The sequence below is a fragment of the Columba livia genome, chromosome 15 (genome assembly GCF_036013475.1).
Source record: "Columba livia isolate bColLiv1 breed racing homer chromosome 15, bColLiv1.pat.W.v2, whole genome shotgun sequence".
NCBI classification, from domain to species: domain Eukaryota; kingdom Metazoa; phylum Chordata; class Aves; order Columbiformes; family Columbidae; genus Columba; species Columba livia.
Genome location: NC_088616.1, coordinates 10,662,957 through 10,678,865, shown reverse-complemented (window position 1 = coordinate 10,678,865; position 15,909 = coordinate 10,662,957). Strand labels below are relative to the sequence as shown.

The 15,909-nt window shown below is 54.1% G+C and overlaps 2 protein-coding genes across 7 annotated transcripts in view; one reads left to right on the top strand and one right to left on the bottom strand.

Moving 5' to 3' along the window:
• Positions 1 to 1,470: 1,470 nt before the first annotated feature.
• Positions 1,471 to 14,317, bottom strand: SCNN1G (sodium channel epithelial 1 subunit gamma). Of its 2 annotated transcripts, none has more exons than XM_065031133.1 (13): positions 14,183 to 14,317; positions 12,588 to 12,912; positions 11,455 to 11,749; positions 10,825 to 11,018; positions 9,771 to 9,874; positions 9,163 to 9,326; positions 6,243 to 6,341; positions 4,936 to 5,053; positions 4,438 to 4,516; positions 4,292 to 4,349; positions 3,890 to 3,951; positions 3,613 to 3,688; positions 1,471 to 3,235 (listed from the first exon to the last, which is right to left on the bottom strand). In XM_065031133.1, the coding sequence occupies exons 2-13, from the start codon at positions 12,902 to 12,904 to the stop codon at positions 2,846 to 2,848; spliced, it is 1,956 nt and encodes a 651-aa protein (XP_064887205.1). In that variant the 5' UTR covers positions 12,905 to 12,912; positions 14,183 to 14,317; the 3' UTR covers positions 1,471 to 2,845. The 2 variants fall into 2 exon arrangements, with proteins under 2 accessions (XP_064887205.1, XP_064887204.1); XM_065031132.1 differs by lacking the exon at positions 14,183 to 14,317 and adding an exon at positions 13,216 to 13,373.
• The window catches only part of USP31 (ubiquitin specific peptidase 31), a 42,089-nt gene continuing 39,821 nt past the window's right edge, over positions 13,642 to 15,909 (top strand). For all 5 annotated transcript variants that reach the window (XR_010466365.1, XR_010466364.1, XM_065031129.1 and 2 more), the window contains exon 1: positions 13,642 to 14,396. Coding sequence is in view for 3 of the 5 variants with exons in the window: in XM_065031129.1 (XP_064887201.1) it covers positions 13,797 to 14,396 (600 nt within the window). In the remaining 2 variants the exon portion in view is untranslated. The remainder of the gene's footprint in view (positions 14,397 to 15,909) is intronic.

Here is a 15,909-nt window from a genome sequence, read left to right as displayed (position 1 = left end):
GCGGTGCTCCAGCCGGCGCTGTGGTGGTTGGTGTCACAGCCGCTCCCCTCAGCCCTGGGAGCAGGGGCTGCCGGCTCTGAGCTCCAAGCCCTGCCTGGGGCTGGGGGCTCCCCCCACACAGCGTGAGTCTCTGGGGACTGTGCCCATGGGAACAGACCAAGGATCCCGCCCAACCACCAGAGCAGCAACCGTGGCAGCGGAGGAGGCGATATCATGGAATCACAGGATGGTTTGGGCCGAAGAGACTTTCAAAGCTCCTCCAGTGCCGCCCCCGCCATGGGCAAGGACACCTACCACCATCCCAGGCTGCTCCGAGCCCATCCAGCCTGGCTCTGAACCCCCCAGGGATGGGGCACCCGCAGCAGCTCTGGGCAGCCTGGGCCAGGGTCTCACCACCCTCATGGGGAGGCATTTCTTCCTCACGTCTAATCTAAATCCACCCTCCTTCGGTTCAAAGCCATCACCTCTTGTTCTGTCACCCCAGGCCCCTGTCAAAGGTCCCCCTCCAGTTTCTTGTAGGTCCCTTTGGGTACTGGTGCTGCTCTAAGGTCTTCCCAGAGCCTTCTCCAGGCTGGACACCCCAACTCTCAGCCTGTCCCACTGCAGAGCAGCTCCAGCCTCTGAGCATCTTCACAGCCTCCTCTGGACCCTCTCCAACAGGTCATCAGCAAGCCACAAATTTTACTGCCTGTTGTTCCCATAAACTCCAAGCTGAGTTTCTCAAACGCTTTGAGTTTATGATGTTTAGTGTGTGTGTGTCAGACCTAATTCTCATACTGTCCCAGGTATAATAGATTTCTCTATTTAAGGTGACTCAGGACTTCCATAGAGTTCAGTGTTTAATTCACAATGAAGTAGTCAATTTCTGTAGCTGCTCTGTGGCTTTCTGCCTCCCAAGAATTGCTCATACAAGGAGAAGAGGTGCTGCACCTGCCCTGAGAAGTAGATGCAAAAAGCATCTACAAAAACCCCATGCTTTTCTGAAGAGTTTAAAGTGACTGTTCATGCCAAGAGTGTTTGGCAGGACACATGTCCTGGGTTATTGATCAGAGAGCTGCAGGGAATGATATGCTTCGGCAGCTTCGCTCTCAATCAAATATTTTCCTTATTAGAAGTGCAATCATCAGCTGTAAAGTTTGACTGGTCAATACACCTGCATTCTGGCAGGATTGGCACCTCTTAGTTTATTTTAAAATGCTTTTGTTTTGCTCTAGGGAACCTGTAAAAATACAAGGCTTTCTGAAATTGCCACTGGTTGAAGCATCATTAGCTTCACAGCTCTCGCTCTAACAAATTCTTCGCTGTGGGGCTTTGCCTGCACTGGGAATTCCCCGGTACCCAGGGGACATTCTGGGACCCAGCCAGTGACAGCTGTGTGTCTGTGTGACACAGCTCCTGGCTGCCACTGTAGGTCCCCTCTAGGTACTGGAAGGCTCGCATATTGCTGATTTACGAAAGAAAAAAAAGCAGTTATTCAAAAATATATCTTTATTTTTTTCTTAGTTTATCAGCTATTTAAATAATCCAGTTAAAATATGTTTTATTGCACATTAAAGAACCTTTCTGAATTCTTGCTGTCCTATATAAAATAAGCTTATACAGAGAAAGGAGAAGAGAGACTTTCTTACATGCACACTCTCACTCAGTCTTGCTCTACACGAACCCTGAGCAGCCAGCCCAGTGCAGGTGACACCGTCCCCAGCACCGTACGTGTGCTCTGGGCTGCTCCAAAGGCTGGCTGTGGTGGGACTGGAGCGAGGGGGGGGCACTGGGCCAGGTCTCCCCACCGTGCTCCTGCCCGATGGGGAGCATGGGCAGCATCTGGCACAACGGCTGCCAGGAGGCCACACGCAGGGGTGGCTGTGGTGCTGAGGAACAGGGGGGTGTACATGAGGAGGACACACCAGTGGGCAGATACACCCCCGTGGGGCTCGGGTTCCCCTGGCACCGCCAGCACCAGGACAGCAAACCAGGTGCCACGGGAGGGCAAGTCCCTGCCCAGATCAAACAGGTAGAGAGCAGCCAGGTCCCTCTGAGGCTTCTGGGGATTCACATGTGGCCAAGGCCACGCGCTGCTTAATGAGATCCTCTGAGGTTCCCTTTAATGGCCTGAGCTTGAGCAATGTAAATGAAGCGAGCTTGCAGAGTATTCAGTTCATTACTGCGATACAAATTAGACTTTGTGCCCTCTTCAGATGATTCTCCTGAGATGACTTGGTTCCCCTACTCAAGCTGTGTGCTAACTTGCTCTACAAGCACATCTGTGGCTATTCTCACTTTTCATCTCAAAATAAAGAGCTCCTCAGGCCACCTTTGGAATCAGGTCCCTAATGAAAATTCAGCTTGAGAGCTTGCCTTTGATCCATTTTGTGCTCCTCCCAGACCTTTGTCACGTCCCTTCCTACAAATGTCATGCTGCACTCCTGAAAGCCCCAGGTTTTTCCCCCAAGTCAAGCCACACTGCCGAGAGCAATTAGCACTAAGACTCAGTGTGGCATCAGTCTGCAGTGGAGCAATCCCTGCCCACGCAGTGGGGTGTGCCAGCTGGTGCCAACGTGTGACCCTGTCTGACAAGCCACCCCAGCTCAGTGCCATGTCCTGCTCCTGCCACCTCCTGCAATGCTACTTGAGAGTGGTTGATGCCTGAAGCTCCCAACGTCTCAGAGCCCTTGGCTTTTGTGTCTGAGCTTTGCTCAGAAAAGCTTTGTCTGCAAGTTCAATCCCTGAATATGGGTCTGACCCACCAGCCCCTCAGTGCTCATTTGGACGTGTGCCCATCACCCTGGACACGTGGGTCCAGCACCCACCTCTTCTTTTGGCACCTGGGTGGGTGGATAAACAAGCGTCAGTGCTGCCCAACCTCCAGCGTGTCGGGCAGCTGCTCCGTGAAGGCAGTCTCTAGCCGCAAAGTGCTGTAGTTGGGGGGGGGAGTCCTGGGCAGGGGGCTGCCCTGGGGCACTGGCAGGCGCAGCGCCGTGTTGAAGGTAGGCAGGTCCTCGTCGATGCAAGCAGGGTTGTCGTGGCCCTGCCTCTCCAGATCGCTGGCCTGCGGTGGCTTCCCTGACCTGTCCCTCTTTCGGTTGTTCCACCATTTCTTTGCCTTTTGCCATTGGCGACGCATGACAATGGAAAATGAGTCGATGAAGAAGACCTCCACGATCTCGATGACGCAGACGACCGAGCAGCTCATCCAAAGGCCCAGCTGGCCTCCGAAGTTGGAAAGAAGAATGACAAGCTGGAAGAGAGGAGAGCACAAGGTTATCAGCTCCTGCAGGTGCTGGACGTGTGTCCATGGCACTGTTAGGGTGTGCAGCGAGGGTCTGTGTGAGTGCTGTCAAACACAGCCAAGCCCTCGCTTGGCTGCCCATGTAGTCCTCTCCTGCTCTGCTTCAGCGGGAGCTGCCACTGCCCATGGGCTGCCCCGCTGCAGGGTTGGGACTGGACACTTGGAAAAGTGGCTCCAGATAAAAGGCTGCAAACGGCAGGATCGAGCACCCCAGTTTCCTGGCCCTGCCTGGATGGGACCCTCCCTGCCAAGTGAAAACTTCCAGCCTGGTTGGGAGGAGGAATCGGCTTTCCGGTGCTGAGCAGGGAGTGGCTGCGCTCGCTTACTGTGTTGGCAGGATTCTCTGAAATGAATCTCTCGTTCAGGTCTTTGTAGAACACCATGAGGTTCGCGAGGTCCGTCCTGAGAGGAGACACAGAAGGCAGGCTGAGAGCTTAGTAAAACAATAACATGAAACATACTGAAGAACTATGCAAATAACCAGTTGGACCAGTAGGGCTAGGCCGCTCCAAGGGAGCTTTCTCCCCAATTGCCATCATTAGGGCTGCTGAGATTGTATCTGAGCTTGAGGTGCAAGCTAGAAACTCATACAAGAAAACTTACTTGTTCAGCTTCTTGTTGATTTTTTGCCCTTTGTCCCAAGAGAGAACTCGAAGCATCCAGTCCTGGAAAAAAGACCAAAAATACTGCTATAGCTGTGTGCATGTGTGTGAAAATCCCCTGGGAAGGGAGCTCATGCTCCACACCTCCTTGGATCAGTTGGGGTGCCAGAACTGAATGTGTGTGATGGGCCAGCTGTCCCAGGGGCACCTCCCAGCCCACAGCTGAAGTTTAGTTTAATAGTGAACTCCTGGAGGGGAAGCCCAGACCTGGACACTACAGACTGAGCATCACTGAAGTGCTAACAAACACCCCAGGGCCCTGACTTCCCACTAAACCTCAGGGTTTATATAATGCCTCCTTGTGCCATGACGCTGTCACCCCAGAGTGCAATGAGGAACTGACCTCTGACACGGCGGATGGCCACTGGGCGATGCTGGTGGTGAGCGCCCACTCCTTGAAGCTGGGGAGAGAGGCAGGCTGTGAGCTGTCAGTGGTGAGCGAGCTCCCCCGCACGCAGCGTTTCACCCCTGGTCGCGGGCAGGACTCACCTGCAGGCGTCTTTGCAGATCTGCTGGCAGCCCAGCTGCTCCTTCACGAACTTCTCGTGCAGTTTGTAGTAGCAGTACACTGCAAGAGAGAGCAGGACACATGTATGTGAAGATGGGAAGAAAAGCAAAGATCTTTTGCTACGTGTGCTAGAGTGGGGCTTCTGGGGTGTTGGTGGCCTTTGTGGACATCACCTGTGTGGTGGGGATAAAAAGATTTACCCTATAAATGTCGCAAAATACTCAGAGAAGTGTTTGTCACTTCCTATAAGCACAAACAATTGCCTCACCCAGTCGAGTCCACCACTCAATACTTTTGTGGTGTGCACAAATGACAAGCAATAAGAACAAGTGTCAGAAAGGAGTCCGTGTGAGCAGCAGAGGCAGCCTCGGGCTTTGCGGTGGCAGGTGGCTCTGCCGTGGGCTCTGGGTGCGGGCAGGGCTGTGCTGGCTGTGCAGGGATGCGCTGACGCGGGCGATGCGGAGGTGTGGGACACTTACTCCAGTTGGGGTTCTTCTTGTAGTTGCAGTACTCTGCCCCGGCGGGCAGGGGCTGCGCGTACTGGGCACAGCCGCACGAGTCCACCATGGCCTTCTGAAAGCAGGAGTGCAGGCAGATCTGGGGAGAGAAACCAGAGCTGCAGGCTGGGCAGCACGGGCTGCGCTCCCGCAGAGCCAAGGTCCGGGCTTGCGCGCCCCAAAAACATCCTGCTGAGGACAGTAGCAATATGAGGGGAACACCCTTCCCCTGGGCCTTGGGCTCTGCTGGAGTGAACACAAACACAGTCAGGAAGTGCTGTGGAGGGTTTAGGCTCTGGTGAAAGAACTAAGAAGGTAATCCTCTCTGGGGGTGTCCTGTGAGCGCCCCCAGTTTCCCTACAGCCATCAACAGCTTCAGTGCTGCAGTTGCTACAGCCAAGGGGAAGGTTTTGTCTGCCATGTCATGTGGCCGATGAAACAACGAGGTGAGGGACGTGACTCCCTGCTGAAAATGTTCTCAGTTTCTACCACGTTTTGTTGGTGCATATTTGGAGGCCTTAATTGTGAGGATTAACAGGGCAGCAGAATCAGTGTTTTGTGCTAAAACACTTGATTGTTGGAACAAGCACGAACTGAACTTCTCTTTTTGAAGTCCCAGTCATGAAGCCTTTTCGTCACAGCCCTTGTGAGTCCTGAGTTTTGGTGAAGTACTGTTACTAAAAACCTGAGATAATGTCTGTGTGATCCTACCTGGCAATTAATCTCAGCAGATATCAGGCATAATAACCCATAAAATAAAAATCCAGCCTAGGCACAGCCTTTGCAGTAGGCAGCAGTTAATGGGAATTACAATTCTTCAAGTGGAGGGTGCCAGAACAACCGGCACTCTCCAAGAGGACCCAATTACAGAAACCATGCAAAATTAGTGGAAACTTACTCTGTAAACAAACATTCTGCTATCTGGATACTGATTAGATGGTATCTGTTATTCTTGGAGTCCTAAAGGTCACAATTTCTGGCTTCAAGGGTTACTAAGCTGCAACATTTACTTGGCCAATATTTTCCAGTCTCACATTGCTTGAAAATTGCCTAATGAGCTCATGTTCTCCCTTTATCTACCAGGGCGCCTAAGGGAACTTCAAACATCAACCACTTAGGAATAAAACTTGGATTTTTAAAAGTGCTGCGGTATTTTACATCAGTGGTTACAAGCAGCGACCCTACAGCTGGACTGTTCACAATCTTGGATCCCACACTAGAGAATACTGTAAAGGTTTTTATGAATGTAGTTTTCAAGTGACTGATAAAACCAAATGCAACAGATTTACCTGGAGTGAGTAGCTCTTGTTATAGAGATTTTCCACTGGTATGTCCTCACCAGTCTCCGTACAGTCACTGTAGGGTTTGCTCAGCTTGCGAGACTGCGTCTGAGAACCAGAAAAGAACAAATCTTGTTTTTTGGAGTTCACAGAAAAAACCCAAAGGATTTAGTGGCAGTTCATGAGGATTTTGAAACTGTAAGTGATGAGGCAGGCTTCAACAGCATGTTCACCTTCCGGCATCTCAAACGATTTGTCAATCATTTGTCAGAACAAGGGGGATTTTGCTTGTAACATCCATTTCCCAAAACACTGCTCTGGCTGGGTTATCTGCTGTCTTCCTTGAACCCCTCTGCAGGAATGCAGAGATGGTATAACAGTAACAGTGAGGATTTTTGAAAGCAGATTAATTCACGTGTATGTTTTCTCTCATTGCTCAGCCCTGGAGGCTGTGCAGCGTTTATCCTGCTGTTTGTGTTCAAGAGAAGGGCCATTGCTGCTGGGGTCTGGTTGGTTTTCTCTGAAGACCCAAACCCTCCTGGGCTGTTGTGCTGCTCCTGTTCTGTGGGTAAAAGAGCACTTCAGGCTCCGCTGGCACTCAACAGCACCTCTCCAGAATCACTCCAAATCAAAGGTTCACATCTCCTCCAAGACTTTTTCCAGGTACTGGTTTGACCTTTATCTCCAAGGAGTACTAACACCTTTTCCTGTTCTGAAATTTGCCTGGAGAAAAGAGCTCTGAAATGTCCCTCCAAGGTCTGAAACTGGGGCCTGGAGACCCAGCTCCACCGGACCTGAGCAGCTCCATCCCTGCACCCCGCGGGCTGCCCAGCCTCACTCAGCCCTCAGCTCATGTCTTTCTGCAGTAATTATCCAGTTCAGAACCAAGAGAGTGGCCTGAGACTACAAGAAATTCCACCCATTTACAAATCCATTAACCTATATTTCTCTACAGAGTTTGAAATTAGGGGCTGATCCTACAAAGGATCGATTTAGGAGGAACCCGAGAAATGCCTGCTCACCCGTAAGGCACTGAGCACAGATCTGCAGCTCAAACCCTACAGCAAGCATCACCGCTACATGGATCAGCTCTTTTAGAAAGATGTTCAAATCCCTCTTTGGAGGGAACACAGAAATATGCCATTTCGATATTAGAGATGGATTATTTACGAAAACTAAATGAGAACAGCTTTTGGCATGCTTTTAACTTCCGCAGGCAATCTAATGCCCGGACACCTGCCTCGTGCCTCGTTCTGCTGCTGGATCTTCTAGCAGACGACAGATCCTTTGTAGAGATTTTTTTTTGTCGTGGCTTTATACTACAACAAAAGCTTACATGTTCATTCAGGTGCTGAAATAATTTCCAAACTAAATATTTAACTAAAGCACTGCAACTCCTACCAAGTGATGCCTTGTTTGCATTCCAAACATATTGGAATATTTTTGGAGGCGGGGGGGCAGTCCTAGTACATGGCAGAAACACAGGAGTGGTAACCGAGACACTGACGCTTGCATTTGGAAAACAGCGGCTGCCATGCTCCAGCCTGCAGTGAGCAGAATTTGTGCAGCACGTGTTCACTGTGTCCTCCTGCATGTGTCTGGATGCGGGTGCAAGGACCGATGGGCACATGGGTATCCTGACAACTGCACTGCCCCAGCAGGCTCCCTGCTCTCCTTCACTGGCAGAACAACAAGCGGTAGCTTTTGGGTTGAGTCCAGAAGGGGAGTCAAGCTTCCATCTCGCCTGTTAGGATGCAATCAGATTGCTTCCTCCTGCCAAATCTTTTCAACATCACCACTGAAATATGTTCCATCCTGGTTGTTGCACTAGAAGCAACAGTCCAAATCTACTGCGCCAGGTAAATATTACATTAAATACCGAGACTCTGTCTGCAGTGACTTTCTCCAGTACAGTGTGATAGTTACAAAGGAAACAGTCTTGCAAGACTTTTCATCTTTTGCACCATTCGGGTTCTCCTGCTCACTGTTTGTTTGCTAGGCACCACTTTTCCCCGCTGGTTAGACCAAGCAGTTGCTGCTGGTTTTCCAGACGGCTGGAGATAGTTAACTATCTGCACATTCTAAAACCATCAGCCTTGTTTTTAATGTCTTTTCTAATGCATGGACTATCTCGATCTGTCACACCCAGCCAGGACAGATAAGCAGGCTGGCTGATGCATCTCACCCAGCCATCGTGGGAGAGAGAAAAGGCACAACTGAACTGCTCCTTTAACAGCCCATCCAGATGAAAGGGGACAGCCTGCTGGCACCGCTCACTGCTCTACCCAGAGAAGCCCCTTGGGTCAAATGCCTTGTCTGTGCTACACTAATTGGGGAACCCTGGAGGTGCTGCCCCCCCCCCCCTTACTGACAGTAACAAGGGGCTTCACTAAGGTGGCAAAAGCACCCACAGCCCAGGCAGGTTTCTTCACAGCTGGGATGACAAGAAACCCAGCAAAAGGAGACTTACACCCAAACAAACAAAAATAGTTGTGCTGCAGTTGTTCCTACAGACCTGACCCTAACGTGGGTTCCCCACAACCCGAGCTTGTTCTCTGCCGCCCCTGGAACCTGCATGGGCTGCAAACTAAAGTGAAATGGGGCACTTGAGTACACATTTCTGTGGTTGGGGATTTTGCTGTGAAAACAAAACAAAAAAATCCCCTGGAAAGGCAAGGGGTTGGAGAAAAGGGAGAACAAACAAAATCCCAGCAGCTGTTTGGTTTATAAAGAGCTGATTTTCCAACAGGAAAACCTGGTTCAGAAAAGTGCTATCACAGGATTTTTCTTGGGGCACTTCAGCTGCTCAAGTGTGAGGTATTAGATGCCTTCCAGCTACTGGTTATGTTCAAACATCATATCAGCTCATATTTACACCCGTTTCAAGGAAGTGGTGCCGTGCACCTGGAACAAAACTGCTGCCACTCACAAAGTGCATCCCTATGGAGGTGGCCGCTGCCGTCTCAATTTCTGTGCCGATGTCTTCAATGAAGGGATATTCGTTCTGGTCGTGGACAATGATCTTGGCTCCTGTCGATGTCACCAGGAAGGGGTTGTAGTCTGCTTCATCTATATAGAGAACAACCTGCAATCCTGGAGGAGAGACAGGGCAGGAGCAGTTACACAGGCAGCCAGAGCCGTTTTGCTGCTCAGGGAGGGCAGCACGGTTTCCTTAATGTTACCTGGCCTAAAGTAGAACTGTAACAACCACACAAAACCTTTGCAGTGCCAGACTGAGACACTTGCAGCAAGCAATGTCCCTCCGCAGCCCCAAGTACAGCAAACAAATAATAGAACGTGGCTGAAACTTACTTCAAAAAGTTATATAACTGGGAAGCAGTAATTTCAGATGGAAAACATTAGTGATGCAATGATATTATCTCTATATTCTCTGGCAACAGTTTGCACTAGTTCAAACAAGCATTTCCCCAATCAGCTCACACATCTAGAGCCAACACATCAATCACTCTCCAGCAGGATCCAGTTTGCTGAGCTGCTCGTTATCTCACAGCTCCTCCGCAAACGCGGTTTCCTCACCGTACTCGCTGCCCGCGGTCGAGGTGCTCAGGACCGTCCCGCTTTCTCCGCTGTTGAAGGTGTAGCAATTGCCGTGCAGGGGGTGATGGAATCGAGTGAAGTGCCTGGAACAAATATAACACTGCTACAATGCCCTCTGCAGTTGTAACTGGCTGTGGGAGAAAATCAGCAGATTGGGGCTTTTTGTTCTGGCAGAGACATAGCAGAACTGGATAGTTGCTTTTTTTTTTTTGGCAAACAGTTTATTTTGCTGGAAAGTGTGGGTCTTTTTCTTAATATCTTGAGACTACATGGAAATACAATCTGGTTTAATAGCATCAGGCAGTGAAAAGTTTAGGAGGTTTTCACATGGGAACTGGGGCTCAGAGCATGGGGGAAGCAGATTTACAGAACGGAGGAAGGTGGCAGGGACAGCGTCCTCTTCCACTGGACAGCCAAGTGTCTACAGGAACATGAATCTTCCTTTTTCACAAAAGATATCATAGCTACTGTGGAGCAGGGGAGGCTGAGGACACACCTTTGTGATTCAAGTACATTCATGTCCTTCCTGCGAGCATCCCCTCCCAACTCAAGCAAATGTCTCGATTCCAGGAAAAGATGTTGTGCATTTGCATGATTACACGCACAAGCGAATTGCTTTCAGTCATGAGAGGTACAGTGGAGTTCACTTTGTGCATGGCTGTGGGGAAACTGCTCAGCCTGCATACAGGTGCAATTTTATCCCCACATGGCATGGATTAACTCTGCTGCTGTCCCCAGGACGAGGGGACGGCTCCCCTGCTACCTGGACACACAGGAATTGAACTGCCACCATCATTTGATTGATCATTAGATTTGATTCTGCCAAAACCCAAGATTATATCTGAAATGTGGACAGCAGAATTAAGACAAATTAAAGAGCATAACAGAAGTTCACAAAACCACGAATGTTTACTTTCATTTAAAAACGGAAACGATTCCTGCTGGAATTCAGCAAATACCAAATATTCAATTCCTATGTATTATGTACTTGGAAATAAGCTGTTAAGCTGGCAGGTATTTTCTGTGCACTGACCTTTTGTCACAAGATAGGCCATCAAAGAAACATGTCAGTAGAAGGTCATCAGCAGAATAACTCAATTTTTCTTTAGTCTCCAAGGGAATTTGAGCCATGATGTTCATGTAATGCAGCTTGTACCATTCTTGGATAGCATTAACACCAGAACTGAATGTATAAAGTGCACACTCACTGCTGTTGTTTGCATCGCACTGATAATTACAAAGGGGAAAAAGCATTTCAGATGAAATGAAATTATGTATTCTACAAGGTATGCGTGATACCATTTCTCTTCCACAGTAATAACCACCTAGAGGTTATAGTGGCACAAAGGGGATAAAGGAACATCAAAGACCCTTCATTCAGGGCTAAGTGATACGATCAAATGTTTGAGGCCCAGAGGAAAGGTCACAGAAGGCACTAAGTCTATTTGCACAGGCTTGAGGACAGCATTTCTCTTCCTGAGAGCTGGAGCTGGCTCTGCAGGCAGCCAGGGAGCCACGGCAGAGGAGGCAGGGGAGCGCATGGACTATTACTCACTACAAAGCCACTTAAGCGAGCAATAGAAGTGGCCGGAGGGACATCAACCCAAAACACCCCTTCGTTGCCTCACAAGGAACTTGCTGACCAAGGAGGAGCGACACTCACCAGCTGGAAGCCAATGATATCATTTGAATCCCCAGAGTTCACTATGGATGAATCCTTGTGGAAGACGCTGCCCTCTATTCTCCTCTTCTGGCCACTGTGAAGGTCAGTCGCTGTCCTAGAGAAATCCTCAAACTGCAGCAGAGGGATCTGCTTGAAGAAGTCACTTGCTGTACTGTTCCACTCATCCACCGACCGGCGCACCTTGGACTTGCCCTCTGAAAATCCATAGAAAGTCTCCAAAGCTTTTTTTGTCTCTTTGTCCAGTTCAGATAAATAGTCTTTCATGGCACTGTACCTGCATTGGAGACAACGTGACAGAAAGTGACATCCCACCCCATCTCACCTCACCACCCGGGTGCAGCATTTTGCCCCGCACACTGTTAATCTCATCGCTTAGAACAGAATTCTGTTGGAGACTCACATCGATCCCTCACTACCACATCAGGTCACAGCGGTGTGGGCAGACACAGCTGCGCCCACGGCCAGGACTCAGAGCAAAGACCTTCATAAGCAAAGCAGCCTGAACTGCAGAGAATGCCCCTGCAAAGTCCCGAGCTCCTTGCAGGCGGTGTTAGCAGCCCAGGGAGGCAGAGCATGTGGAAATACAACTGCATTTGTGCCAGGAGGCACAGGAGAGCTGGATCACTTGCAGGGACTGGGGTGGGTAGCCGGCAGCAGAACAGGTATCAACATAAAGTGTAATTTGGCAGGACAAAAAGTATTGTTGATTAAAAAAGTCAAAGCATCCTATAAGGAAAAAAAGAGGCAACAAAAGAGTGACAGATGTTCCTTTTCCTGGAACTTTGGTCCTGGAATAAAGGGAATTTGAAGTGAACCACAGAGCCGACCAGAGACTGTCTGGAGCAGAAAGGTAAATCAACTGAGTCTAGCTCAGCAGGCAGCAAGTGAAGGGTGCGATCGTAATCCACATGCGTCTGAAGAGCATCGACACAGAGGTGAATACGTTACTCAAAGTGCAGTACAGGGAAACCCCAGGGCTGGGAAGGGCTCCTGGTGAGCAGCAGGGGAGGTGTGGGAAGGTTTGGTGCTGGGCTGGTGAGGGGATGACAGATTGGCCAGGAGCTGGGTACCCCCTGCCCACGCTGCCGGCTGCCCAGCACCCCGAGCCTTACTTGTAGGGGTTGATGTTGCAGATGGTGACAGCGGGGAATGGCAGCTTCTGGAACTGGACGGTGACAGAGACCGAGGCGCTGTAGTAGTTGATGAGTAGCTCCGCACACTGCCAGAGGATCAGCCCCACGGCGCTCAGCGTCAGCAGGATCCAGATGAAGCGGCGCAGGCGGCCCCGGGACACTACGATGCGGCGGCAGCCGTGGGTGTTGGTGTTCAGGCAGTACCAGCGCATCAGTTCGCTCAGCGTGGGCGCCTGCGGGCCCCGCACCGGCAGCGTCCTCTTGATCCGCGCCGTGATCTTCTTCCCGGGGGCCATGGTGGCGGCTGCGGGGAGAAACGCGGGGAGAGACATGGGGAGTGAGCGCGGCCGGCGGGATGGGGACAGGGTGTGGGGACAGCGGCCGGGACAGCGGGAGCCCGCTGCCGTTTGCCATGTCACCGCCGGAGCTGCCACCGCAGCTCCGCGGCGCGGCCCGGTCGGAGCCCTGCGATGACAGGGCCCCGCCGTCCCGAGCCGCCAACCGGTACCCCCGCCCCCGGCGGACGTTTCACCGTGAAACAGCGTTACCCGGGGCAGGTCGCGCCGGCCGAGGCAGCGCACGGCCCCGGCGCCCCCGCCCGTCTCACCTCGGCCGCCCTCCGCGCCCGACGGGGCCATCCTGCGCTCCCGGCCCCGGCGCCACTGCCGATGGCTCGACGGCCGGCTGCCCCGGCACCTACCCCCCGTCGTCCGCCCCGCCCGGCCCGCCCCGGCCCGCCCCGCCACCGCCCCCGCTCCGCGGCCGCGCAGCGCCGCCCCACGGCGGCCAGCAGGGCTGGCAGGGCTGGCAGGACCGGCGGGGCCGGACGGGCACCCGCGGGCAGGCTCCTGCGGGCCGCGGCGAGGGTGGAGAGCCCCGCGGGTCGCCGCGGGTGGCAGGGCGCGGTGCCAGCTGGACTGGGACAGCGGTGGGGCGGGGTCCTGCCCGCCCCGCCCACCCCGTGCCCGCCACGCCACGCCCCCTGCCCACAACAAAGATGGCGGCGCTGCGGTGACGCCTGCCCGCCGCCAAGGTGGCGGCGCAGTCACGTGACGGCGCGCCCCGCTCCGCCCGCTGCATGGCGGCGCCGTGAGGCGGCGGAGCCGCGGCGGCAGCGGCCCGGCGGGCGGGATGCGGCGGCCGGCGGGCTGAGCGGCCGGGCGGGGATGCGCGCTGCGCCGCGCAGCCATGTCACGGGTGAGCGGCCCCGGGCCGGCCGGCAGCGCTAAGGAGAAGCGCTCCTTCAGCAAGCGGCTCTTCCGCGGGCGGGCGGCGGGCGGCGGCGCGGGCTCGGCCCCGGCTCCCGCCGCCGCACCGGCCCCGTCCGCATCCGGGCGGTCGCTCGGCGGGTTCATGAGCCGCGTCTTGAAGACGCTCTCCACCCTCTCGCACTACAGCAGCGAGCCCGAGCCCCGCGGCCCGCACGCCCCGCGCCTGCCCCCGCCGCAGGCGGCCGGCGGCCTGGGCAGCTGCTTCCCGCCGGGCCCGCCGCGCAGCCCCGAGCCCCCGCCGCGGCCCGCCGGCGGCCCTGAGGCCGTGCCCGGCGTGGCGGGGCTGCGCAACCACGGCAACACCTGCTTCATGAACGCCATCCTGCAGTGCCTCAGCAACACCGAGCTCTTCGCCGAGTTCCTGGCGCTGGAGCAGTTCCGCGGCGGGCCGCCCCCCGCCGCCCCCGCTGCCGACGGGCCGCCGCCCGCGCCCGGCGAGGTCACGGAGCAGCTGGCGCAGCTGGTGCGGGCGCTCTGGACGCTGGAGTACACCCCGCAGCACAGCCGCGACTTCAAGGTGAGCGGGCCCGGGCCGGAGGGGCGGCTGCCGCGGCTCGGAGGCGGGAGGGCCGAGTGCGAGGTAGCCGGGCCGGCCGGGCCCTGTCCCACCGCGACCGGCCCGCCAGTGCTCTCCCTTCTGTCATGGGGACGACACGGCCCTGGGAGCCCCTCGCCTGGCTGCCGGGCTTGTGCGGGGCTGCGCTGGGAGAGGCCTGCGGTGGCACCGGCAAACCCGCGTCCCTCGTGTCCCACGAGTGACACCAGCAAACTCGTGTCCCACGGGTGCCTCAGGCCACTCTGATGTCAGGCTGTGGTGGGGCCTCGTTGCTGCTACATGCTCTGGACCAGTGTGAAAAGCCCCTGGCCTGGCGGGCTGCACACCAGTGGCTCTGGAGAGCCATGCTGGTTCCCCGCTGTCCTTCAGGAGACACCGACCCTGTCTGGTGTGGGCGTCAGGCCAAGGGACAGTGTGTCGGTGCCACCAACGCGGGCAGCTGTCCCTCCGCTCTCCATTGTCCCTGAGGTGAGCGCGCTGCCACTGCGTCCCTTACTGATGGCGTTGGAAGCCGGCAGGCCTTTTGCTGGTGAAAGTGCCCGTTTTGCTGTTTCATACCGCTGTCACGCTACCGTTAGAAAAGTTGTGAGTAACTGTTGTTGTGGCGCCAGGAGCTGCGGGCACGCCCAGAGGAGGTGACAGCTGAGAGGGGCCTCGCAGCGGCCCCAAGCGCTCGGGACTTCGGGCTGGTTTGGGGAATGAGTTGCAGGGTGGATGGCAACTAATTTGTGTTAATGCCATGGTGTTGGCCCAGCTGCAGCCCTCGTGCTGTGTTTTGGTCCAACAGTGCCGTTTCCTGCCCCGACGTGGGCTCCATGCTGTCCCCAGGAATTGTGGTGACAGAGACCATGGTCTCTGCACTTGTGGCTTAAAAACATCCCGCGGTGGTTTGGGATTAAGTGAGATACAAGTGTTTTGAGAGTGCTCCAGGCCTACCTTGCTTCTCGAAGCAGTACAGACATTGTGAAGTCTCAGTGTAACAGCGACTCCCTGGCATATAAAACAGTTGGCTGTATGAGAGAATGAGAGGGCAGGTGGTGGCTTCCACACCATTAACTTAAAGACCTTTGCTTTAGGGGAATTTTTTTGCAGAGTGAATTGGAGAGCGGATGCAGAGGTGCATGAAAATACAGCAAGAATGTCGTTCACATGTCCTCTGGCTCTTTGCCTTCGGTTGAGATGGGGTGTGGCAGCAGGTGGAGACTGCGGGTACCGGGGTGTGCTGTCCGTGGGGTCTGTGGGTGGTGGGGTGGCCGAGAGGCTCCTCCCAACTGTCAGCTGTTTGGAGTGACACCCCAGCATCTCATCCCTTCACGTCTCCTGTTCCCAGGCGGTGTCACCCCCGTCATGGCTGTGTGCTGGTGGGGTGGCAGTGCTTGCCCTCTCCGGAGGATGCCGTGGGTGCTGGAAGGGCCGTGCACAGGTCCAGCGCTCTCCGTGTTTGGTGGAGCAGTGCTGGGGGAGCTGATCTGCC

What these genes read in the sequence shown, in the direction of transcription:
- SCNN1G (XM_065031132.1), bottom strand. Translation starts at nt 13,246, where the DNA reads ATGGCCCCGTCGGGCGCGGAGGGCGGCCGAG. An exon ending in CCTCCATAGGGATGCACTTT is followed by an intron (nt 6,342 to 9,162) that starts GTGAGTGGCAGC and finishes TCTGGTTCTCAG; the next exon opens with ACGCAGTCTCGCAAGCTGAG. An exon ending in GGCCATCCGCCGTGTCAGAG is followed by an intron (nt 3,952 to 4,291) that starts GTCAGTTCCTCA and finishes TCTTTTTTCCAG; the next exon opens with GACTGGATGCTTCGAGTTCT.